Source organism: Oncorhynchus keta, chromosome 1 (genome assembly GCF_023373465.1).
Source record: "Oncorhynchus keta strain PuntledgeMale-10-30-2019 chromosome 1, Oket_V2, whole genome shotgun sequence".
Classification (NCBI taxonomy): Eukaryota; Metazoa; Chordata; class Actinopteri; order Salmoniformes; family Salmonidae; genus Oncorhynchus; species Oncorhynchus keta.
In genome coordinates, this window is record NC_068421.1 from 28,343,859 (window position 1) to 28,369,953 (window position 26,095).

Below are 26,095 nucleotides of genomic sequence, written 5' to 3' on the forward strand. Positions count from 1 at the left end.
TCCATACTGACAGCTCTTAAAGTATAAAAATGGAGAGAAAAGGGTTTGTCATTCTGTAGGAAAACATCAAAAGATAGAAGCACCATACCGTCCATCCTTTAGGACATTGGTCACATTCCTCTTCAGCTGACAGATACAGTTTGGGGCCAGTCGGTTGTCCTCAGCCATTGAGTTGAGTTGGGTGGAGAGCATGAACGCTACAGGAGGGATTGGGAGAGGATACGAGATGTTAGGGACAAGCTAGACCAACAAGCACATGGGCAGTGCAGTAGAGGACAGCCAAGTGCTGCACATCCACTGCGTGTGCTAGTCTGTCTTGTCTATGAGATGATGATATGCATCTCCCAACTAATCCCCCCCACACACAGTTCCAAACAACATGCCATCGTTGTTAATAAACATGGAAGAGCCAAAAGCAGCCCAGTTTAGTCTGGGATGAGGATCAATTTAGATCCCAAAAATATGTTTCTAAATATGTCTTAAAATATATTATTTTTTATGACTTTGTATGGTATCACAACACTTCTTCAACTTCGTCAAATTGAAAGGAAGAAATTGATTATTTTTCTTTGATGATTTCCAGCTCTCTATTCATTTTACTGAATCCTGACTACCTCCTGCTGGTCAGCCCCAGGCAATCCACAGCATAAAAACACATCCACAGCATAAAACACTCCAAAGTGCCCCGTTGCTACGGTCAGCTATTTACCTTGATATTTTCTGGGTGAGACTATGGAGAAGGACTAAAACAACTTTTAATTAGCCCTGTTGTCTTTTTAGTCTACCTCCTGGTGTAATTCAGATTACGACTATTGCACGCAATATGGATTTAAAACAATGGGGTGCAGTTTCTCAAAAGCTTAATTTGGCAGGTCTAACATCTCTATTATGAATATCCTTGACTTTTAATTTAAACTGATACCTTGAGCATCCTGACTGGTTGCATCACCGCTTGGTATGGCAACTGCTCAGCAACTGACCGCAAGGTGCTACAGATGGTAGTGCGTATGGCCCAGTACATCACTGAGGCCCAGCGTACAGCCATCCAGGACCTCTATACCAGGCAGTGTCAGAGGAAGGCCCTAAAAATTGTCAAAGACTCCAGACACCCTGTTCTCTCAGCAAGCGGTACCGGAACGACAAGTCTAGGTCCAAGAGGCTTCTAAACAGCTTCTACCCCTAAGCCATAAGACTGCTAAACAGTTCATCAAATGACTACGCTGACTATTTGCATTCACCCAACCCCACTTCATTTAAAAATATATATTTTTAACACTGCTGCTTCTCTGTTTATTAACTATGCATAGTCACTTTACCCCTAACTATATTACCTCAATTTGATATTTGCTGTGTGTGTGTGCAAAAATAATACAGTTGTAGCCTTGCATTCATTTTAAATACTGCCATATATTATCCAAATATTACACATTTGTTTTCTTTACATGCCACTTCTACAAAGCAATGCTATGCATTTGCTACCTGTCATGGTCGCCTGCCTCATGCCATACAACAATTTCTGTGTGTACTTTGAACAGGTGGTGGAGTGGATTTTGAATAGTTATACTCACAGGACATTGAGTGCTGTCCATCACTCATCATCAGACGAAAGCGGGCTGGTCCACTGCCTCCATCAATTTTACGGATGTTCTGAAAGAATATGAATACAGGAGTGAGGTAGACATCATATTGGTCAATTTCGAAAAATGTAGCAGTGGTCTAAATCCGTATTACCATCTTGGTTAATATCCTTGTCTTAAATGTTAGTCTCTAAAACATGGGTCGATACTGTCCAAGTTAGCTAGCTAACTGTTGACCAGGCCAGTAGCCATTCTTCTACAGTTGGCCTACAGTAACTTGGCCAACTAATTCGCTACTTCCACAAGAACATACACTCATACGCACCACTAATTGAAGAATGGGGTTCGGTAAATTATTAGAGCCTTTGGTTAGATCCTGTTGAAAAAGCAGAAAACAGCTTGAGACAGATGGCAAATATATCTAGTTAGCTAGCATTGTGGCTGGCTAACTAACACAACAAAGCATTCAGCAGCAGCAGCACTCCGTGCAGTCCCTGTCCGAAACCATCTTTCTCGATGCTAAGTAAACTTTGTTTACATGCTTTCTGTGATGTCATAAAATGCCCCACCTACCTCTATAGCTCCCTCTGTCAGCATGTTATTCATGTTGAAGCTGAGTTTATAGCTATGTAGAGTGAAAATGTACGTTTTAAAGCGAACTCGGAGAGGACAATCTCACTTCTACAGTGACAGCGCTTCCTCCGTGTTGTGTCTGTGGCGCCAAATGTATCCCTGAACGCGCGAACTGTTCATAACGTCATCGCGTAATTTACTGCTAAGCCTTCCGGTTTCTCTTATAGATCTAGGATCATTTTACACTCGCAAAAACCCACAGTCAGCAACAGGGGGTAAAACGTGAAACTGACCGTAGACCAGGTTGCCGAGCCAACGTGCCTCTATGGAACTTGCCATTGGTTAAACGTGTAAATAAAAAAAGTGTTTATATAGTCGGCGTTACAATGTCTAAAATTGCTTTATAATAAGACACAAAATAACTGTTGTATGAATAGCTGCTCCTTTTATTAGATGTCCTGCAAATTCTGCAACATTTATGAACAACATTTATTATCCTTTTTTTTTTTTTTACATTTATGAACAACATATTTGTTGAAGAAAAACGAGCGGATTTAAAGGCGCTTCATGGTCAGTCTGACCTCTGCATTGGCTATGCAGTATTTACGATGATACGGTTCTGCATAAGTCAGGGCATTCCTACTTCTTACGCAATGCGGACAACGCAGAGCGCGTCTTTTCTTTTTCCCAACGCAGGTAAGCCAAAACCACGCCCCGTTATTCAGAGAGGCGGTCTACAAGTCCGGAAGTGAATATCACGTAGAGCGAAATTTCAGTCACTGATTAATAATGTTTGCCGTTATAAATAAATATTTCACAAATTATAAATAATAAGCATGTGCTTTTACCTGATAATAGACAACTAATGATAATATAACAACTTTTACATACCGAGCTAGTAACATTAACTAGCCTAGGTTAACTTAGCTGACCTTCAATTGAGGGAATTCAGCAGAGTTCTCTGAGACATTTTTACAACTCAACTTTTTAAACAACTCAACTTTTTAAAACTCTTAAATGGACAAATGTGGTGTTGTGTGTTCGTCCATGTCTCTCAACAGGCTGTGAGGCAAAAGTTGCCGTGAGCAAAAAAAACGCTAGCCAATGGAAAGCGTAGTAGAACCCCCCTCTGAATAACGGGGCGTTCTACTATGCTTTCCATTGGCTAGCGTTCGTTTGCTGGTTTTGGCTTAACTACGTTGGGAAAAAGAAAAACCTGCCGGCACCAAAGCTGTTGAGCAGAGCTGTTGTGAAGGAAGTTGTCAAGGAAGTGAGTTTGTGTTTATACAGGACCTCCCGCCCGCACCTACCTTCAACCAATCATGTCAATGCAGAGCTATATGAAGCCCTCCGCATTGTTACAACATGTGGAATGTGCGCATCATGTGGTATAGTGCTCAATTTGGCCTCTGCATGCCTCTGGAGGCTCCGTATTTGCGTCACACCCTCCATACAGAGTCTCTGACCACACATTTCAGATCATGCAATTGTCTTTTAGTGATTTGGAGGCCCCTGCCCATGTATTTTTACTTAGTTACTTTACACCACTGTGGTTTTGTCACAGTCCATTCTAAAGTGTCCTGCATTGCTTATGAGCGTTGTAGGAAAATAGAAGACATGTTTGTGTCCCTAAGAGTATTAGCTTTCAGGCATGGGGTCATAATAGTCCCAACCGTTCAAAAGCTAGGCAATTGCCTTAGTTGCCTAATGGTAACTCAGCCACCGTTCACAAGCTGCTGCTACAGTATGCTTGCACTCCTTATTAAAACATGAAGACCATATTTTCTTTACGTTGATTGGAGTCAATGCAATGCAAAGCAGGAATTTGCTCTGAACTTATTGTTGAGTTTTAAAGGTATCCTACTTTTCTCCCCATCCAACAAATAGCGTCATATATGATAGAAATGTATAGAGATCTCACACCAAAGGGACTGTTGAGTGCTACATCCCGAGGGGTTCGAGCTGATTGTACGGAGATCGTGACCGGCAGTTAAATGGAGTCCCTTGAGAAGGCAATAACAAGATGTATGTCAGGAGAAGTGCTATATTATCATAAGGAGACGTATACCTGGAATACGGAGGAGGAATGGAGGGAAAAGGAGAGGCAGAGGAGGTCTAAGAGAGAGAGGGAGGAAGAGGGTGAGCTTGAGTCGGTTAAAAATGATGGGAAAAAGGGAGATGGTTTGTTAAAGAAGAATGGTACAAAGTGTAAGCAGAATGAGTTGGAGACAGGAGGAGAAATGGAAGTGAATGAGGGCGAAGTATCTGATGGTTGTGTTTCTTCTGATCAGAAGGAGCAGGTGCTCTGCGTTAAACGAATAAGGGGCAAGATATGTGAATTATTTTGATTCAAGAAAAGGGTGCCATTGAAAGGAGTGATTACTGGGGTAGATGTAAATGTGAAAGCTGACCAACTGTAGGGGAAGATTCCCGGTGTTTGTGATGCTCGTCGTTTGGTGCGACGCAGACAGGGTGGTGTGAGTGGTGAAACAGAAGAGTCTTTGTCTGTTCTTTTGAATGTTGATGTTGAGTCTTTGCCCAACATAGATGTTAGGATATATAAATTAGAGGTTGACCAATTCTGATTTTTCAACGCCGATACTGATACTGTTTATTGGAGGACCAAAAAAAGTAGATACCGATTAATTGTCCGATTTTATATATATGTATATATTGTATATATATATATGTGTGTGTAATACTGACAATTACAACAACACTGAATGCACACTTTTATTTTAACTTAATATAATACATAAATAAAATATATTTAGTCTCAAATAAATAATGAAACATGCTCAATTTGGTTTAAATAATGCAAAAACAGTGTTGGAGAAGAAAGTAAAAGTGCAATATGTGCCATGTAAAAAAGCTAACGTTTAAGTTCCTTGCTCAGAACATATGAAAGCTGGTGGTTCAATATTCCAAGTTAAGAAGTTTTAGGTTGTAGTTATTATAGGAATTATGACGCGTCAACTATTTCTCTCTAAACCATTTGTATTTCATAGACTTTTGACTATTGGATGTTCTAATAGACACTTTAGTATTGCCAGCCTAATCTCAGGAGTTGATAGGCTTGAAGTCATAAACAGCGCTGTGCTTCAAGCATTGCAAAGAGCTGCTGGGAAATGCAGTAAAGTTTGAATGAATGCTTAAGAGCCTGTTGCTGCCTACCACCGCTCAGTCAGACTGCTCTTTCAAGTCATAGTCTTAATTATAATAATAATATAATAACACACACATAAATACAAGCCTTTGGTCATTAATATGGTCGAAGCTGGAAACTGTCATTTTGAAAAAGAGTATAGTATAGAACCATTCTGTATTTTATCGAACAGGTGGCATCCCTAAGTCTAAATATTTATGTTACATTGCACATCCTTCAATGTTATGTCATAATTATGTAACATTCTGGCAAATTAGTTCGCAATGAGCCAGGTGGCCCAAACTGTTGCATATACCCTGACTCTGCGTGCAATGAACGCAAGAGAAGTGACACAATTTCCCAAGTTAATATTGCCTGCTAACATTAATTTCTTTGAACTAAATATGCATGTTTAAAATATATACTTCTGTGTATTGATTTAAAAAAAGGCATTGATGTTTTTGGTTAGGTACATTCATGCAACTATTGTGCTTTAGTTAAATCATCACCTGTTTGGCGAAGTAGGCTGTGATTCGATGATAAATTAACAGGCACCAAAAATGCTGAATACCGATTGTTATAAAAACTTGAAATCGACCTTAATTAATCAGCCATGCCGATAAATCAGTCGACCTCTAATTAAAGTTATCCTGTCCAAGCTTTTGTGCCAAATACATTATGTTGTTACAGGTGTCAAGCTTATGGGCATGTGGCAGCAGTGTGTAGGAGGGATGTTCCTAGGTGTGAGAAGTGTACGGAAGGGCATGAGACAAAGAAATGTGTAGCATTGTGGAAATTAGTGGTATGTGTTAATTTTAGGGGTGCCGATGGTGCTGGGGTTCAGAAATGTCCAGTGCGAAAGAGGCAGGTTAAGGTTTCCAGGGTTAGAGTAGTGTAGAAGTTGTCATATTCTGAGGCAGTGAAGAAAGTAGGAAGAGGAAGATGGGGGAAGGATCCTGAAAGGAGTGATGTGAGTAGTAGATCTGTACCAGTACAGAGGGATAAACCAACAAGTGGTATATGTTTCAGTAATATTGGATTTTTTGCATTCATAGCAATGGCTATTAACTGTACTGTAAGGATGGAACAGTAAGTCACAGAAAATGTAGGCTGTGGTGGCAGCTGCAGAGTTATTTGGGTGTGCGAGACTTGACGTCAGAAGAGCTACAGGGTGTGTTAAGTGGTGGTGTCCCATCCTTTCAGACTATTTAAATAGTGGAGTATGTTTTTTTGTGAGTGTAGTGTTAGATGGTAGGGTATTTATTTATTTTCAAGTAAAGTATAGGGGAGTTATACTCCAGTGTAGTAGGTGGTGGTAATGCAACGTTTTATTGGATGCCAACTGCCGTTAAACCGTATCGAAGAAGAAGAAGGAATCACATGAGCGCGCACGGAATAGGGAAGGGGGTCATGTGAGTTATCGGATTCAAAACATCCTCGGCTGGCTACTTCTTTCCTGTTACCCAATTAACCGAAGTTGCTTCTGAAAGAGTGAGTACACTTGTGCATCCACTCAAATAGAACATACGAATTTATTTCGGAACCAGACGTTGTATAAGTTACTGTCACTGGTACGTGAGGAGCTCATACAAGCTAAGTTAGCTAGCAAAATAAATAGGGAGCTAAGTTAGGGAGACAGCTTGCAGCTAGCTAACGTTAGCTAATGAAATTGCTGGCAATCTTTTATGTCTTGTATTTTAAGTTAGCTAGCGAGTGTCTCGCTGAATGCATTTCAGTTTCTGTGTATGCATTATTATAAAGTTTCGTAGGACTCGGAGACTGAAATGGAATAGTTATAGTAGCTAGTTACAACACTGACATTGCTAGTACTATACCAAAGATGGTGGATACATGAAGGTAGTTCATTAAGGCCATTTACCATGGAAAAAAAACTATATGTATCACATACACACTAAAGCAATGGCACCTGAGTCTTGTCTACTTAGCTATTTTATTGACTTTCATTGAACCAGAAAAAAACAGCGAGTGGTGTCTCGCTTCCTCTTCTGTCTCTGGTACCAGTCACGTTTAGTAATGTCTATGCAATACTGGTTAAAACTACATGCAGCGCCAACTGCCGTTGAGGCTGCTAGCGCTGTCTCTGGCCCACACTCCAGTACATTAGTTGGCGGTAACGTAATGCACCAACGTTGAATGCCAACCGCTGAAAAACCCCACCAAAGAAGGATTTTAACTTTAAAATAACAAATTTTTCCCTAATACTAGACAGCTGATTGAAACAATCCAAGCTTGATCATGAGTTAGTTATTGAAATCTGTTGTGTAGTGCTTGGGCAAAAACCGAAAGGTGCGCCCAGGGAGGGGCTCCAGGACCTAGTTTGGGAGACCCTGTCCTAGCTAGCTAGCAGTCTCAATGGGAGACCCTGTCCTAGCTAGCTAGCAGTCTCAACGGGAGACCCTGTCCTAGCTAGCTAGCAGTCTCAATGGGAGACCCTGTCCTAGCTAGCTAGCAGTCTCAATGGGAGACCCTGTCCTAGCTAGCTAGCAGTCTCAATGGGAGACCCTGTCCTAGCTAGCTAGCAGTCTCAATGGGAGACCCTGTCCTAGCTAGCTAGCAGTCTCAATGGGAGACCCTGTCCTAGCTAGCTAGCAGTCTCAATGGGAGACCCTGTCCTAGCTAGCTAGCAGTCTCAATGGGAGACCCTGTCCTAGCTAGCGAGCAGTCTCAATGGGAGACCCTGTCCTAGCTAGCGAGCAGTCTCAATTAGAGGTCGACCGATTACGATTTTTCAACGCCGATACCGATTATTGGAGGACCAAAAAAAGCAGATACAGATTAATCGGCCCGATTTTATTATTTATTTGTAATAATGACAATTACAACAATACTGAATTAACACTTATTTTAACTTAATATAATACACCAATAGCCTCAAATAAATATTGAAACATGTTCAATTTGGTTTAAATAATGCAAAAACAAAGTGTTGGAGAAGAAAGTAGAAGTTCAATATGTGCCATGTAGGAAAGCTAACATTTTAAGTTCCTTGCTCAGAACATATGAAAGCTGGTGGTTCCTTTTAACATGAGTCTTCAATATTCCCAGGTAAGAAGTTTTAGGTTGTAGTTATTATAGGACTATTTCTCTCTATAAAATTTGTATTTCATATACCGTTGACTATTGGATGTTCTTATAGGCACTTTAGTATTGCCAGTGTAACAGTATAGCTTCCATCCCTCTCCTTGCCGCTACCTGGGCTCGAACCAGGAACGCATCGACAACAGCCATCCTCAAAGCAGCGTTACCCATGCAGAGCAAGGGGAACAACTACTCCAAATCTCAGAGCGAGTGACATTTGAAACCCTATTAGCACGCACCCCGCCAACTAGCTAGCCATTTCCCATCGGTTACACCAGCCTAATCTCGGGAGTTGATAGGCTTGAATTCATAAACAGCTCAATGTTAGAAGCATTGCGATGAGCTGCTGGCAAAACTCACGAAAGTGCTGTTTGAATGAATGCTTACGAGCCTGCCGGTGCCTACCACCGCTCAGACTGCTCTATCAAATCATAGACTTAATTATAACACACAGAAATACGAGCCTTTCGTCATTAATATGGTCGAATCCGGAAACTATCATTTCCAAAACGAAACGTTTATTCTTTCAGTGAAATACGGAACCGTTCCGTATTTCATCTAACGGGTGGCATCCATCAGTCTAAATATTGCTGTTACATTGCACAACCTTCAATGTTATGTCATAATTACGTAAATTTCTGGCAAATTAGTTCGCAATGAGCCAGGCGGCCCAAACTGTTGCATATACCCTGACTCTGCGTGCAATGAACGCAAGAGAAGTGACACAATTTCACCTGGTTAATATTGCCTGCTAACCTTTCTTTTAGCTAAATAGGCAGGTTTAAAAATATATACTTCTGTGTATTGATTTTAAGAAAGGCATTGAGGTTTATGATTAGGTACACATTCGAGCAACGCATCGATTATATGCAACGCAAGACACGCTAGATAAACTAGTAATATCATCAACCATGTGTAGTTATAACTAGTGGTTATGATTGATTGTTTTTTTTATAAGTTTAATGCTAGCTAGCAACTTACCTTGGCTTCTTACTGCATTCGCGTAACAGGCAGGCTCCTCGTGAGGCAGGTGGTTAGAGCATTGGACAAGTTAACCGTAAGGTTGCAAGATTGAATCCCTGAGCTGACAAGGTAAAAATCTGTCGTTCTGCCCCTGAACAAGGCAGTTAACCCACAGTTCCTAGGCCGTCATTGAAAATAAGAATGTGCTCTTAACTGACTTGCCTCGTTAAATAACATTTTTAATTAAAAAAAAAACGCATCCAAAAATACAGATTTCCGATAGTTATGAAAACTTGAAATCGGCCCTAATAAATTGTCCATTCCGATTAATCGGTCGACCTCTAGTCTCAATGGCAGACCCTGTTCTAGCTAGCTGGGAGTCTCAATGGCCGTAGTAAGTGATGCGTGGCATGTAGACAGTTCTCGTCTTATTTGGCTAAGCTCTGCTCACATGACTCTACTACTGCTTATCCAATGGCTCAGTGGGAGATGAAGTATAATAAAAGCTAGCAGCTGTCACTTCATATTCCTTCATTTTCCACCGAGCTTTCACTTGCTGCACTTGGGTTGATTAGCTTGCTGGATCAATTTATTTCCTTGAAAAGCCATTAGATAGGCAGTAAGAGAGTCACTTGAGTAGAGCTTAGCCTAACGAGTGAAGTTGACAACCTCACAGCTCAAATTTTATTTGTCACATGCTTTGTAAACAACTGGTGTAGACTAACATTGAAATGCTTACGGCCCCTTTCCAACAACGCAGAGAGAAAGATAACAGAAGGAATAAATACACAATGAGTAACGCTAACTTTATACAGTACCGAGTCGATGTGCAGGGGTACGAGGTCATTGAGGTAGATATGTACATATGGGTAGGGGCCAAGTGACTAGGCAACAGGATAGATAATAAGCAGTAGCAGCTTAGCTATCATTCATGTCAGCAGCACCACCCCTGGACAAGCTCACTCGTTAGTTTTACTGTATAATTAAGTCTTTTTTTTATATGCAGATTTTTATTTAAACCATTAAAACCAGGTCCATCTTACCAAAATTCTGTTTATATTCTGTTTCAAATGTCTTCACAGGAAACCTTGTCAGTCACAACCCTGCTGCTACAGGTCAGCACTTAACGCCTTCCATGGAAGGGTGAGAGAGGCATCCTCTGTGCTGATAGTGAGGGGGGAGTGGGACGACAGCAGGACAGTGTGACTCTCTTGTCTGTCACTCCTGTCTGTCAGGTCTGAAGAGTAGGTCACCATGGAGTGGCTAGTGTCGGCTATAGAGAAGGACCTAGGGGTGGACCGTCGGCAGCTAGGTCCAGGGCCCCGGCCTCAAGAGCTGGTGGCCCTGGTCCCCACCCGCTGGGTGATGGGCCTAAGGGAGAGGAGGGTCATCCGTTGTGCCCGTTCAGAGAGCGTTAGTGAAGCAGAGATTCGCACTTACCTCCAGTGCTCCCTTGTGAAGCTGCCTCCTGGCTGGACCCGAGTGTGCATCCAGGGCCTAAGGAAGATCAAGCTGAGCTACAGGCTGACAAGGGACCCAGGCTGCCAACTAGTCTCCCAGGATTCTTTCATGAAGACCATGCAAGGTGTATCACAACGTAATTTCAGGTATTTTTCCAATTTTAATGCCATAAATACTTTTAATTGTGAAATAATGTTATACAGTATTTTAAGAATTTCTATATAAGTTCTAATGTTAAACTCCTAATAAATTAATTGTAAAATGTGACCCTCAAAATGTATTACATTTATGGATATGTCTAATAAAACATGATTGAGTCTCTACCGTACTCATATCTGTTTTGGTCCTTTCACAGAAATCTGTGGTGCGATGCTCATCACAGCCACGTGCAGCCCTATTCAGGGGCTACAGAGCAGATGCATGTAGCAGCCATAGATGCGGTGCGCCAAGCGCTGCAGAAGCTCTTCTGCTCAACATTTGTCTCCATCCCCGTGTCGCCATCCCTCTCCCCTGCCAGAGATAAGGACAAAGACAACCCATTATCCCCAAGCAGCTCCTCCTCTAAGCACCCCTCAGATCAACTATGTCCTAACGTCCTCCCTGCTGAGTGCCTACTAGAGTCAGCAGAGATGCTCTACGTGGTTCTCCCATACACCCAGTACTCACTCCATGACATCGTCACCTACAGCCCAGCCAAGCTGGCCAACAGCCATGCCAAAGTGCTGTTCATCCTCTACCAATTACTGATCGCGTTGCGGGCCTGTCAGGCATCAGGGCTGTCCTGTGGAGAGCTCTCCCTGCAGGACATAGCGGTGGACGAACAGCTCTGCAGCCGCCTCAAGGTCACCCTGGCCCATTATGAAGTGTTGGGGGATGACAGAGATGCTGAATGCTATGTTACTGAGGGACAAGCGCCAAGAAGCATCAAGGCGAGGGACCAGGGCCAAGGTGTGTACAGTGACCGTGATAAGAGGCTGTGCAGAGATTGTTTTGATGAGCTAAAGTCCTTGGTCCTGGACTGGGTCCATGGTAGAGTCAGCAACTTCCGCTACCTGATGGAGCTGAACCGGTTAGCTGGACGGAGGGAGGGAGACCCTAACTACCACCCGGTCCTGCCCTGGGTGGTGGACTTCACTGTGCCATATGGGAGGTTCCGTGACCTCAGGCGGTCCAAGTTCAGGCTGAATAAAGGAGACAAACAACTGGACTTTACCTATGAGATGACCAAAGAAGCCCTTGCAGCAGCGGTGGCTAATGGAGGTGGGGCAGTCAGTATTATAGGAGACCTGGGTCTGGGTGGATCTGTAGGTGCCGGTGGTTCAGGGCAGTCTGAACACCTACACGTGCCCCATCACATCTCAGATGTGTTGTCAGACATCACCTACTATGTCTACAGGGCCCGGCAGACACCCAAGTCAGTGCTGTGCAGCCACGTCAGGTCTCAGTGGGAACCGAATGAATACCCAGCCAGTATGGAACGCATCCAGAGCTGGACCCCGGATGAGTGTATCCCAGAGTTCTACACAGATCCCTCCATATTCCGCTCCATCCACCCTGACATGCCAGATCTGGAAGTTCCCCCGTGGTGTAACTCCTGTGAGGAGTTCATTGAGGTTCACAGATGCCTCCTGGAGAGCCGAGAGGTGTCTCAGCAGCTGCACTACTGGATAGACCTGACGTTCGGCTACAAGCTGTCCGGTAAAGAAGCCGTCAAGGCCAAGAATGTGTGCCTGCATCTGGTGGACAACCACACCCATCTGACTAGCTACGGGGTGGTCCAGCTGTTTGACCAGCCCCACCCGCCCCGCCTTGCACCTTACCAGTACTCGCCACCTGAACCCCCTCTCCTGGGCCCCGCAACTCTCAACGTGCCACCTCTACAGACCCCAACGCTAGATGCCATGGTGGACGGAATGGTCCCAGAGGCCATGGGGTGTGAGTCCAGTGGCTGGACCATGGTGGACCGAGATGAAGAGCTAGAACAAGGTATGGAGGCTCTGGACTCACTCAGTGGAGGGATCTCTACTGGCACCTCCAGTACCTCCTCTGTTCCTCTACCTCTAATCAGCACCGCAAGGTCTGGGGGGAAGACTGGAGGAGAGCACCCAGCCATGGTGGTGTCCCAGTCTCCCAGCTCTTTCCCTGGGGAGGGGACAGCAGGTAATGCCACCAATGCCCTGGGCTCTGGCATACGGAGTGCCATGCTACAGAGAGGGGGCATCATAAACAAGAAGCATGGAGAGGGGAGTTTGAGTGGTGCCACCAACACAGAGGACTTGAAGATCACCCTGCCTGAGGGCTTCAGCCCCCTTCAACCTCTGGAAGAGCTGGAGAAACTCGACAACTTCCTGGTGAAGAGCCTGCATGCACAAGTCTGGCACCAGTCTGACTCCAGGAAGGAGAGGACAGGAGCTCCACAATGTCTCCCCTCGCTAGCAGAACTCTACCAGAGGGACATGCAGGCTCTTGGTGTCCTCATAGCCGAGATCTTCTACTCGTCTAAACTGCGGGGTGTGAAATCAGGCACTCCCCTGAGCGAGCGCTTCCAGGCTGTGATAAAGCTATGTTCGGCCAGCCTGCGTGACGTGCCCCTGCCACTGCATCATGCTCTGGAGACACTGCTACATCTACGCCAGCACTCCTCCAAATCCAAAGTAGAGAAACCATGTGGTCCTCGACCTCTTCTTTTTAAATACGACCCCATTTATGAGGGTCTCCCGCCCCCAAACCCCTGTCAGTTACTGAGCCCCATCCTCTCCCCGTTGCCTTTCCCCACATATTTCCCTGCCCTGCACCATTTCATCTACTCCTACCATTCCAAGATGGAGACCACCTGCAGCCTTCAAGGTCGCGATGTGGTCTTCCACCTATGGCAGCAGCTGGAGACACTGTTACAGGGAGTCATCACAGCTGAGGGGTTGGAGATCCTCCTGCCCTTTGTACTGGCGCTCATGCTAGAGGAGTCGACTGCTGTGTATGCTGCCTGGTACCTGTTTGAGCCCATCTCTAGGGTACTCGGGCCTCGAAATGCAGCCAAGTATCTCCTGAAGCCCTTGGTCAGTGTGTATGAGAACCCACGGTGTCTCAGAGGTCGCTTCTACCTCTACACAGACTGCTTTGTTCTGCAGTTGATCGTCAGACTGGGTCTGCAGGCCTTCCTGTCCAGCCTCCTGCCACATGTGCTCCAGATCATATCTGGCTTCGAGAGCTGCAGCTCGGGCTCTGAGCCCCAATGGGAGGCTAGCAAAGGCCTGAGGGGAGGGGCATGTGACCTAGGAGAGGAGGAGGAGGACTACCAGGAAGGCAGGCTGTCCTCAGGCTCTGTGAGTGGGAAGGTGGGAGGGGGCAGTGGAGGGGCTGGGGGTGTAGGAGTGGGGGGAGACCCAGGGCTGGTGGACTACTCCTCAGGTATCAGCCTCAACGACCAGGTGTTCCTCTCAGAGGGGGAGGACTTCCAGAATGGCTTTTATGTCAACAATGGAGCAGGGGGAGCCACTGGGGGGAAATTGCAGAGCCAGAACTCAGCAGCAGGAGGCAATGAGCAGGACCAGGAGTCTTTGAGCGTGGGGAGACTGAGCGACAAGAGCAGCACTAGCGAGGTCTCTATCGGAGACGCCGACTCCACTCGGGACCGAGCCAGTCTGAAGTCAGCTGACAGCAGCCAGGACCTGAAGCAGGCCAGTGAGGGAGAGGAGGGAGGGGAGCTGGAGGAGGAGACTGAGGAGGGGAAGGAGAGGAGGACAGGGGAGGGCAGTGGTCCCAGCCTAGAACTGACTCTATCTGGATGCACAGAGGAGACAGTGGCCACCCTGGAGGGAGAGTTTGTCAATGGCATGGAGCTGGAGGATGCACAGAAAGACATGGTGGAGGATGAGCATGACTCTTCAGAGGATTCGGAGGAGAAAGAGCACAAGATCCTTCTAGGTGAGATTCTACTGACATACCATAACCACACTGTGTGGTGTCTCTTAGACACTGGAGCTGCCTGCCAGGGATGTTGGACTCATTGTCTTACTGGCCACTGTGGACCACAGGATGTTGGTGGCACCTTAATTGGGGAGGATGGAATTGTGGTAATGGCTTGAGTGGAATGGTATGAAACACATGGTTTCCATGTATTTGATTCCATTCGCTCCTTTCCAGCCATTATTATGAGCTACCCTCCCCTCAGCAGCTTCCACTGCTGTGAACATGTAGGTTGGTGTGTAAGCACTGAAGACACTACCTGTGGTTTGGTTGTAGCCCTTGCCAATGTTTGATGACTGTTTTGTAGACCAATATGGTTTCACTGTTGATGGGTCCGACATGCATTGCTCCCGAGTTAGACAAAGAGGTATAGAATGCCACCATGGGTCTGCCTGCTCAGCAGACACAGGCGAGAACACAACATGAACAATTGTAACTATTGTCCAATTCATCCTGTTTGTTCAATAAATCATGTTGAATGGGATTTATTGAACAATAGTTAATTGTTTGTGTAAAATTGGTGTTAAATTCACATCTGTTTTACCTGCATTCTGTCTTCAGATCCCATACCTGGCTCTCACTGGTTGTCATTCTGGCATCCAAGGCTAAAATGACAAAGAAAGGCATTCAACATTGAGAAGCAATTAGGCCTATTTGCTCCAAAGTGCACTTGAAAGACATTCCACTGTTGCAGTCTGAAATATACCCTACCCATCAATGTTTGTAGCAAATATCTGATGTATGAACGCCTAGACTGTTACTACAGATCTTTTTACTACCATCACCCAATAGTAGTCTTGCTATAGTAACACCCCAAAAGTAGTCTTGCTATAGTGACACCCCAAAAGTAGTCTTGCTATAGTGACACCCCAAAAGTAGTCTTGCTAGAGTATCACCCCAAAAGTAGTCTTGGTAGAGTATCACCCCAAAAGTAGTCTTGCTAGAGTATCACCCCAAAAGTAGTCTTGCTAGAGTATCACCCCAAAAGTAGTCTTGCTAGAGTATCACCCCAAAAGTAGTCTTGCTAGAGTATCACCCCAAAAGTAGTCTTGCTAGAGTATCACCCCAAAAGTAGTCTTGCTAGAGTATCACCCCAAAAGTAGTCTTGCTAGAGTATCACCCCAAAAGTAGTCTTGCTAGAGTATCACCCCAAAAGTAGTCTTGCTAGAGTATCACCCCAAAAGTAGTCTTGCTAGAGTATCACCCCAAAAGTAGTCTTGCTAGAGTATCACCCCAAAAGTAGTCTTGCTAGAGTATCACCCCAAAAGTAGTCTTGCTAGAGTATCACCCCAAAAGTAGTCTTGCTAGAGTATCACCCCAAAAGTAGTCTTGCTAGAGTATCACCCCAAAAGTAGTCTTGCTAGAGTATCACCCCAAAAGTAGTCTTGCTAGAGGATCACCCCAAAAGTAGTTTTTTTTTTTATTATATTAAATAGAACTAATGTTCACATTTTCAACTTCTAACGAGAGTTCCAGTAAAATAATCTTTGCCGTTTGTGTGGGAGAAAAAAAGTTTTGGACTGACAGTAAACAGTCATATGATATCAACCCAATCTGTGGGTGAAAATGCTCTTTGGCCATGAAGTTTCACTTGTTTATGTTTATAAAATACATGTTGCCTAGAAAAATAGGATTCTTCATGTTCTGTATCATTCAGTGCGGTGTTGCTCTAACACATCATTAACATATCAGTTGAGACAGCTGTTGAGGATTTTGCATTTTGTGGTCATCTTCAAAGTTGTTTTCTGCGGGTCGCAAGAAGATAAGTTATGACACAATCTGAATAAAATATAACGCTTGTTATGCACTCAGTTGACAGTTCAGAGATACGCTTGTTTTTGTGAAGTCTTCTAAAAAGAACAGGAATTTCAAATGAACAAAGCATAAACTAAAATATGAAAATACTACATGTAATGCCTAAAAATAAATATCAATCTTACCTCTTTTTTTAAATTTTTTGCCCTGCTGATTGGAGAAGAGTGAGTTCAACGGGAAAATGAGTCTGTCCGGTAGCCACTAGCCGAAATTCTTGCACAGAATCCAACCTAGCTAATGCGACGCAATTTTCCTGAATTATTTTTTTATTTTTATTTCAGTCACGAATTCTGGCCATCCTACTATAAATCATCTCAACATCTGCCACTGGTTGATGTTCTCTCACGTCACTCCTTGACTACAGTAGATGTATCATACACTGCCGATGATAAGCACCTTTGGTTTGCAGTAGGGCTCCCTTCAGTGTACGTCCTATGGTGACAGATTACCTGTGTTCTCTCTTCAGCTCATCCACCTGTTTCTCACTGTCCCTCAATTTGGCCTCCATGTTTCTCAGCTCCGTCCGTATGTCAGGGCTGGTACTTTCAGTCCCTTTGACCCTCCCTCCACGTTCCCCCTGAGCCCATGCCCCAGACAGACAGACCAGCAACACCAACAGAGTTACAGCAGCACCCTTCATTCTTAACCAATGCCTTGTCATGACATCTCTACAGTAGTTTACTGGGTGTAATGCTTTATACACATTCAGAAAAGAGCAAGTTGAATGCTACAGTGCTGGACTTTGCCCTGGACCAATGTAGCCTGAATTCCAGACTTATTGTTTTGCTAACAATATGCTCCTTCTATTCTTTTAAGCCAAACAATGTTTGGAGTGGAATGTTTTCAAACACTTAAACCCAGGCTATGAAAAATGAGTGCTGAACTGAACTTTACCCCACATGAACAGGCATGGCAGCAGAGTTCAAGTTTTAGTTGCTCAGTGTGTTTTGATATCTCATCCCCCACTGGGAATGGGCTTTTGCAGAGGAGATGGGGATTTTGTTAGGAGAGATTGGAAATCTTTTTCCTCCAGAATCCAAATCGATTAGCAAGAGATTTGGTTCTGGGTGATGAGAATATCAATTGTCAATATTGTGTTGACTGTATTTAACTGATTTCTCTCTACAGATACGGTCTGCAAGACAGTTAGATGGCTGTCTGCAAAGCTTGGACCAACAGTGACGTCTCGATATGTGGCCAGGAATCTGCTCCGGCTGCTCACCACCTGTTACATTGGTGAGTAACTGATCAAGAGTTGGCACTGAAACTACAGGATTTTAAAATACTGAGGAGTTTGCTGTAACGGGTCATACATACTATATTACAGAAAACACCAAGTCACAGCACTCTCTATTGTCCTGGTTGAGTTATGACACAATCAGCCAGTTCACACTTCAAAATAAATGTGATTGTGTATACTACAGAGATCCTTATCAATTAAGATATCCATATTAAATCAGAGGTTGTCATTCTGTAGTACCTACTGATGGAAATGGCTGTTTTTTTTCCCTCAAGTGTATGCACTCTCTCTCGTTTCCCTCTAACCAATCAGGCCCGGAGAAGCACCAGTTTGTGGCTCCGGTGGTGTCGGAGGAGAGCAGCCTGGAGAGTGTTGGGATGGGCAGTGTGTATGAGAAGAAGCCTGTGGTTGGAGACCAGACAGCAGGACCAGTTCTGGACTGTCTCATCTACATCGCACACCTCTATGGAGAGCCTGTACTCACCTACCAGTACCTGCCCTACATTGGATACCTAGTAATACTGTCTTTTATTTCATTGCCCTCGCTATGTGTGCATCCTAAATGGCTCCCTATTTCCTATTTGGCTGACTATTTCTGACCAGTGGCTGGTGCCATTTGAGACGCAATCTATATATACTTAGTTTTTTATGGTAATGGACTTCAGTATTTCCTGAAAGCTCTACACAGTCTCACTACTCTGGAGGTCATTCCTCTATTTTGGCTCACAGTTGTAACCCTGTATGGCATGTTTTCCCCCCAGGTGTCTCCCCCTGTGTCCTGTCGTCTGAACACCCGTAAGGAGGCAGGTCTGCTGGGTGCCGTGGTTCTGACCCAGAAGATCATTGTGTTTCTGTCGGACTCCACCCTCATGGACATGCTGATGAAGATCAACCAGGATGTTCTGCTGCCCCTGCTGGACCTGCTCACCTCACCCAGGATGGGGTGGGTAAACCGCACGCACACTAACAACTCAACAAGATCTTATAGCTTCCTTTGGGAATTCAATGTATTCTGGATGAACGTCTCTATTTTTTGATGCATTATTTCCACATGGTCACAGGGTTAAGTTTAGGTATTCATTCTGAGTGGTTATGACTATGGCTTGGGGAAGCCTTAAAACCAAATCATTAAAACAACGCGCTATTCTCACGGCTTGCTAGAGCATTTTATTATTCATTTTTTTTAACCTTTATTTTACTAGGCAAGATTCTTATTTTCAATGACGGCCTAGTAGGTTAACTGCCTGTTCAGGGGCAGAACGACAGATTTGTACCTTGTCAGCTCGGGGTTTTGAACTTGCAACCTTCCAGTTACTAGTCCAACGCTCTAACCACTAGGCTACCCTGAACTGCATTGGTCTAAGCAGTGTGCTCTGGCTTGGAGCACAATGAGTTTGCTGCTGGTGCCTGGCAATTGTTTTTTAGAAGGCACACATTCTAGGGATCGAGGTCTTTCTAGTGGCCAGGCTGGTTAACCTCATGCACCTCACAACACTCTAAAGGCACTTTTTACTGTAGTTTCCATTTATATACCAGAAGTTTAATGTACACTTAACAAAAATATAAATGCAAAAATGTCAAAGATTTTACTGAGTTACAGTTCATATAATGAAATCATTCAATTTTAATGAATTCATTAGTCCCTAATATATGGATTTCACATGACTGGGAATACAGAGACCTTAAAAGAAAGGTAGGGCTGTGGATAAAAAAAAGTCTGTATCTAGTGTTTGCCTTATGCAGTGTAACACATCACCTTCACATAGCTTTGATCCGGCTGCTGATAGTGGCCTGTGGAATGTTGTCCCACTCCTCTTCAATGGCTGTGCGACGTTGCTGGATATTGGCAGGAACTGGAACACACTATCGTACATGTCAATCCAGAGCATCCCAAACATGCTCAATGGGTAACATTCCTGAGTATGCAAGCCATGGTATAACTCTAACATTTTAGAGGCCGTTGGAGGTGGCTTATGGTAGAGAAATGAACTTTTAATTATCTGGCAAAAGCTCTAGTGGACATTCCTACAATCAGCATGCCAATTGCACGCTCCCTCAACTTAGAGACATCTGTGGCATTGTTGTGTGACAACTTCTTGATATGCCACACCAGGTAGATGGATTATCTTGACAAAAGAGACATTCTCACTAACAGGGATGTAAAGAAAAAACATTTTAGAGAAATAAGCTTATTGTGAGTGGAGAATTCTGTTTTATTTCAGCTCATGAAACATGGGACCAACACTTCATATGTTGTTTATATTGTTTATATTTTTGTGTTACATTGGACCTTGGAGACGGAAAATTATTCCCCCACATAAATTCACATAGTGTTACATTGAGTTGAAATAGACCATATGAAACAGTTCTATTGAATCTGCCACTCTGTTCTGTCCTCAGGTTCCCCAGTGGAGTGCAGACACGTTCGGCTGTGTGTCTGAAGACCCTCAGCCTGATGGCACTCATCTGTCTGCGCATCGGCAGGGAGATGGTGCAGCAACACATGGTAGAAACCCTGAAACGCTTCTTCACAGTCTTCTCCCTGCTGCAGTGCCTACAGGGACAGGTATACACTTCCCTTACTGGAAAACAGGCAAAAATGTTTAAGTGAAGTTAGGCTGGTTAAAAGCCAGAAAATTCAAATGTATTAGTTTTGATATGTGAGCTCGATCTTTTAGCATATGTTAAATGGTGAGACTTTTATTTAATTCCATTGTTCTGTCCTCTCCTCTGTGTGGTGTAGATGGAGAGCGCCCCCCGCAGGGAGGTGGGAGAATACATCTTGTTGGATGTGCGTACGCCGGACGGGTCAGAGGTGACGTGTGAGCTGGGGGTTCTGGAGGAACTGCAGGCCGTGTTTAACCCTGAGATGGCATACGCCTCCTACATCCCCTTCTACTGCCTCATAGGTGACACACACACACACATACACAGACAGGTAGACACACACACACAAACCAGTTTATAAATACATACAATCCATCTTAAAATCTGAATTCTACATGTTCCTTATGTCCTTAATGGTACTCAAAGCATTGTGTCCTTTGGCCCTTCAAGGCGATGTAGCGATCCGTAAGCTGGTTTCCAACCACGAGCTGGTCTGGAGTTTGGCCCAGTCCTACCACTCCAGGGTGAGCCCTGGCAGTCCTAATGCCAACCCCCCAGCAGGGTCCAAGGACAGGGTAGAAATGCCCCCCACCACCTGCTCCATTGGCCCCTCCCCAGGTCTGGGACGCCATGTGGGCCGCAGCCCCTTCCCTGCCCCCTACAGCTCCTCCACACCCCTGGGCTCAGACACCCTCCCAGAGTCAGGCACCTTCGGCAGCCATCTGGTAGGCAACCGCATCCAGGTGGCCCGAGACTCTGAGCCAGCGTGTGGGAGCCCCAACCTGGGCTCGTTAGACAACTGGGGCCACCCCCGGCCTAGTCATACTCAGCCTGTCATCACATCTGCCTCCACTTTCACCACTCCATCCCTGGGCCCCTCCTTCTCCTCTTACTCCTGGATGGTGGGTCCTACCCCTGAGGACAGCGCTCTGAAGCAAGAGCTCCCTCGCAGTGGCCGTTCCCTGCAGGGCAACTGGCTGGCCTACTGGCAGTATGAGATCGGTCTCAATCAGCAGGATCCCCACTTCCACTTCCACCAGATCCGCCTGCAAAGCTTCCTGGGCCATTCGGGCGCGGCTAAGTGTTTGGCACCACTGGCTGGAGAGGACTACTTTCTGTCTGGCAGCAAGGACAAGACTGTGAAGCTGTGGCCCCTCTATAACCACGGCGACGGGACACGGGAGGTGGAGCCAAGGCTGACCTACACGGATCATAAGAAGTCTGTGTTCTATGTTGGCCAACTGGAAGCGCTCCAGGAGGTGGTCAGCTGTGACGGCACCGTGCACCTCTGGGACCAGTTCACAGGTCAGTGGGGAGGAGACCTGTTGAGTTGAATCTCTGATTCTGTTCTGTTGGAGTACACAATATTTTCCATTTAACAGAGTGATTTTTATTTTAATACCACTACATATTTAATAAGAAATTAGGTAAATAAAATGTGAAAGCTTCTGAACATACAGTATTGGGAAATAAAGCCCTCTCTGTGTGTGTCCAGGTAAACAGATCCGCTCCTATGAGGCCCTGGATGGAAAGAACCCCATCACAGCAGTGACCACCATGCCTGCTCCTCACTGTAGTGTGGTGTTTGGCAGTGCAGACTCTGTCCTCCGCTTCATCGACCCACGCAAACCAGGCCTGCAGGTACCTACCAAACCCAGCTGGAGAATAACTACCCTGCTCACTTCTTCCCTGTTTAGTCTCCATCCTTTTTATGTTAATCTCCTGGTCTGGTCAAAGTAGTGCACGATCTAGGAGATAGAGTGCCATTTGGGATGGATTCATGATTTTCTTTCTATCCCATGTTATTGATCAGTGTAATGGAATATAATAGCTTTTGCCTATTGCTGCTTCTTTGCCTATTCTTGGCCTGCCAAAGACGATGCTCTTCCCATAAATATAGAGCACTCTTATTTATACACTTATTCTTATATTGTCTATGGCTTTCCCTGTGTGCTCCCTTTGGACAGCATGAGTTCCGGCTGGCGTACAACAACGTGAGTGCCGGTCTGATCCGCTACCTGGCCGTAAGCCCTGGAGGGCGCACCGTGGCTGCAGGCTTCTCCTCTGGCTTCATCGTGCTGCTAGACGCACGCACAGGCCTGGTGCTGAGAGGCTGGCCCGCTCACGAGGGAGACATCCTGCAGATTAAGGTGTGTGTTTGTTCAGTCTGTGTGTATTGGTAATTTCACAGTGACTATGGATAGAGCAATGGTTTCAAATAAATACACATTCATGTTCCCGTTGAATAGTGCTTATTTTTTACTGCGGTTAGCTATTGGATTTCACCAGCGGCATAAATGAAGAATATTGAGAGATATAAAGTGGACCTTGTCTCCTACCACTGACTGCTCCCACTCTGTCAGTTATTTGGCCTGCGGGGCTTTGGTACGTAATGGGCCTTTTCCCATCAACATGTTTCTGCTGCTAGACATGCTGGGTGCGTCCCAAATGGCACTATATTCTCTCCCTTTGGGCCCTGGTCAGAAGTAGTGCACTACAGGGAATAGGATGCCATTTCAGACGCAGGCACTATCTCTGGCCAGTCAGTCCTTCACATGCTCCTCAGGGAGTATGTAGGGCTATGAAATGTTCAGTGGTCAGTCAGCTGATATAAACAAGAGGCAGAGTTGCAGCTTACTCTTTTGTTCTGCTGTTGCATATTGGCGGGGGTGGTGAAATTTTAACATCAGTCAAGTGACAGTTGTACCCAGAGGGTTTGTTCAGAAGCAGTCAACAAAGCACTAGAGCTGAGCAAACTTGATTTAGCCCTGATTGGTGGGGTCAAGGATTCTCTGGCTTTAGAGGCTCAAGTTCAGGTAAATATGGACAGGAGTTACTCATTAAAAATTATACTGAGTCTCACTGGTCCATCCAGAGCTGACCCTTACTACTCATTGCTGTAATATTTATGTATTACTCTCAGTACTCCCATATTTGAGGTGCGCCTTTGGCGGGGAAACTCTTCAATCTAACACACCTCAATAGCACTGATGATAGAAATGTCCTGGCAAAGAATATTAGGACACAAGTGCTCTTTGTCTTCTAGTTATGTAAGTGTGGGTGTGAGTGTGGCTTGGTGTTTGTGTAAACACACACGATGCCCTGTTGCTGTTGTCTCTGGCTGTGGTATCTGACTATGGACCTGTGTATTTTGCAGGCTGCTGGGGGAAATCTGATCATCAGTTCGTCCACTGACCACACTCTGACCGTGTGGAAGGATCTGGAGCACAAGCCCCTCCACCAGTACAAGTGTCCCTCTGACCCGGTCCATGCCTTCGACCTGTACGGGGCAGAGATCGTGGCAGGTACCTTGGCCAACAAGATAGGGGTGTACTCCATGATGAACATCTCTGCCAGCCCGGCCAGCAGCACCAAGCTTAGCTCAGAGAACTTCCGTGGGACTCTCACCAGCCTGGCTGTGCTGCCCACCAAGAGGCTCCTGCTGCTGGGTTCAGAGAACGGGGCCATCAGGCTGCTAGCTTAGGGGCTAACACATAACGCACTGGCTCAGCTAGCTATAGATTCTGCTGTTGACTTTTGCTGAAGGTGTCCTATTCCTAAAGCCTTTTGCCTGTATCCTGAGCCTCTCAGCTCCTCCCTGTGTGGGATCGAGGCTAGACCCACTGAGGCAAGTGGCGGGGGCCTCAAAACGTCCTTTTACAAGGGTGAGGAAGAGAGGAGCACCAAGACAGTAGTTATGAGCCTCTAACTGAGAGCACTTTGCTTGTCTTCTCTGCTGTAGTCAACGACCAAAATAAAGATGAAGTGTTATGTCACTGTCGAGAATAGATCTACCATACGGGGCAACGAAACACTTGATTATGACCATCTATAGATCTTATATTATGAAGAAGATTCTTATCTGTGACTAGGTCAATATTCTGTTCAAAAGAATGGATCTGAGGAACTGCTCAGGAAGGTGGAGCCTAAAATGACTCTGATGTAGTGTTTGCCCTTTCCAAATAGATGCATACCTACCAACCAAAAAGACTGACATTTCACACACCCAAACATACCACCATTCTCTCCCTGACATTAGATCGCACTGAATAACTATGCAGTATTCGTAGATAAAATAAATAAAAATGTTAGTCTGTTTGCCATGTCTTTCTAAAGAAGTAATACTTTCTCACCTTTTATTTAATTTAGAAAAAAATGTAAACCTACACAAGACCTTTTCATTTGACAGTGTGCATCATCTCCAGCTTAAAGCTTGACGAGCGGGACGGCGGTCACAATGTGATTCTTCAACCTGTTATTGCTGTGTGCCAAGGTCACATGGTCAAATCCTACTGCACAATAAGGAGCTCCATTATCAAGCTATTCTCATAGATCACATTTTAAGATTATTATTTCACAATGAATCAGTGGTTTAATATTAGTGTTATTTCTTTTGAAAAACCCTAAACCATGTTTGCCGAAAGATTAAACTGTTGATAGAAATAATCAGTTTGTGATATAGGCCTAATTAAAGAATGTTGATTTGATGTAGTGTATCATGATGAAACCAACTCAGACATTAAGCAAGCAATGTGTTTGGACTCTTGTCCATAGCATAGACGAATGAGCATAGCCAAGACACAATTTACTTTTATAATGTAATAAGTATGCCTTGTATGTAATCACAAATTGGCAGTGGAAGAAAAGAATGGCAAGAAAAAGCCATTAAAAAAAAAAACAATTGTGTATATTAATTTGTGATCGAAACTAACTCCTGATGTATTTTCAGTACTTAGGTGGAGGCATTTGTTATCTGACTGAATTTTCTATGTACCTTGTTATCCTGTTGCCAATGTTTTCACTCTTGTTCTTGGTCAACCTTCAAGACAGTCTACTCCTGCTCACAAGGGTGTCTATGCTCTTCTTCACTTTTATGACGTGCATTACCATCCTTGACCTCAACACAGTCCTATGGTTGGTTTTAGGAGAGAAAGGTCAACCTTGACTCATCCATTTGTTTAACAGGCCACAAGTGTCACCATGTTCCCACGAGGCTCGCTCACTCAGATTTTTATTTTATGTTTCCTGTGACTTTTCTATTCTAATAATAAAACATGTACTTTTGTTTTCAAAAGGAATCAAGTACCACCTTGACATTCAGAAAAAGGTCAAACTGATGTCCATTACAACATTTTGATGAGAAGTACACAAAGTTCTTATTTTATTTAACAGGTTTAATAAAATATTACCTACACAATGTGCTTGTTTCAGGTTAAATCAAAAATGTCTGTTCAATGTCAGTCTTCACCAAATCTTACTCTCTCATTCTTCTCTCTGTTTCAAGTGACTCCGAGTGAGCAATATTCTTGGTTTTTATTGGACAAATCCCCTCTTGATTTTTGTAGAAAAATGCCTGTCAGCTTAGCTGCAGTCATGTGATCTGATAACACCTACTGTTTATGTTGAGTGGTAAAAAGATTTGTCTTATGCAGTGTAGCAACATTCAGATTTGATCAGGTTTGGAGTTGCTCCGTACCCAGATGGCTACTTCTTGTACGTACAATTGTAAATTGGGAATCGGCGATTCCATCCACATTACTTTTTATCTGCTTTTATTTATTGTCCCACACAAACACTGTTACAACTCACTCATGTAATCAAGCCATATGACGTGTTGCTTCACACCTAGTCCTAGTGTTTCAGTCTGCA

The 26,095-nt window shown here is 44.5% G+C and overlaps 2 protein-coding genes across 3 annotated transcripts in view; one reads left to right on the forward strand and one right to left on the reverse strand.

Annotated features, from left to right (window-relative positions):
* Positions 1 to 2,318, reverse strand: part of rpa1 (replication protein A1) — a 91,780-nt gene extending 89,462 nt beyond the window's left edge. For both annotated transcript variants that reach the window (XM_035743575.2, XM_035743486.2), the window contains exons 1-4: positions 2,151 to 2,318; positions 1,903 to 1,953; positions 1,569 to 1,647; positions 89 to 197 (exon numbers count right to left, since the gene is read on the reverse strand). In XM_035743575.2, the coding sequence (XP_035599468.1) occupies positions 89 to 197; positions 1,569 to 1,647; positions 1,903 to 1,953; positions 2,151 to 2,183 (272 nt within the window). In that variant the 5' untranslated portion in view covers positions 2,184 to 2,318. The remainder of the gene's footprint in view (positions 1 to 88; positions 198 to 1,568; positions 1,648 to 1,902; positions 1,954 to 2,150) is intronic.
* Positions 2,319 to 6,638: 4,320 nt separating this feature from the next.
* Positions 6,639 to 25,645, forward strand: wdr81 (WD repeat domain 81). The gene is made up of 12 exons (XM_035743693.2): positions 6,639 to 6,786; positions 10,440 to 10,964; positions 11,174 to 14,742; positions 17,728 to 17,835; positions 18,152 to 18,354; positions 18,601 to 18,782; positions 20,240 to 20,405; positions 20,583 to 20,748; positions 20,897 to 21,751; positions 21,942 to 22,087; positions 22,414 to 22,596; positions 23,604 to 25,645. The coding sequence occupies exons 2-12, from the start codon at positions 10,612 to 10,614 to the stop codon at positions 23,928 to 23,930; spliced, it is 6,258 nt and encodes a 2,085-aa protein (XP_035599586.1). The 5' UTR covers positions 6,639 to 6,786; positions 10,440 to 10,611; the 3' UTR covers positions 23,931 to 25,645.
* Positions 25,646 to 26,095: the final 450 nt, after the last annotated feature.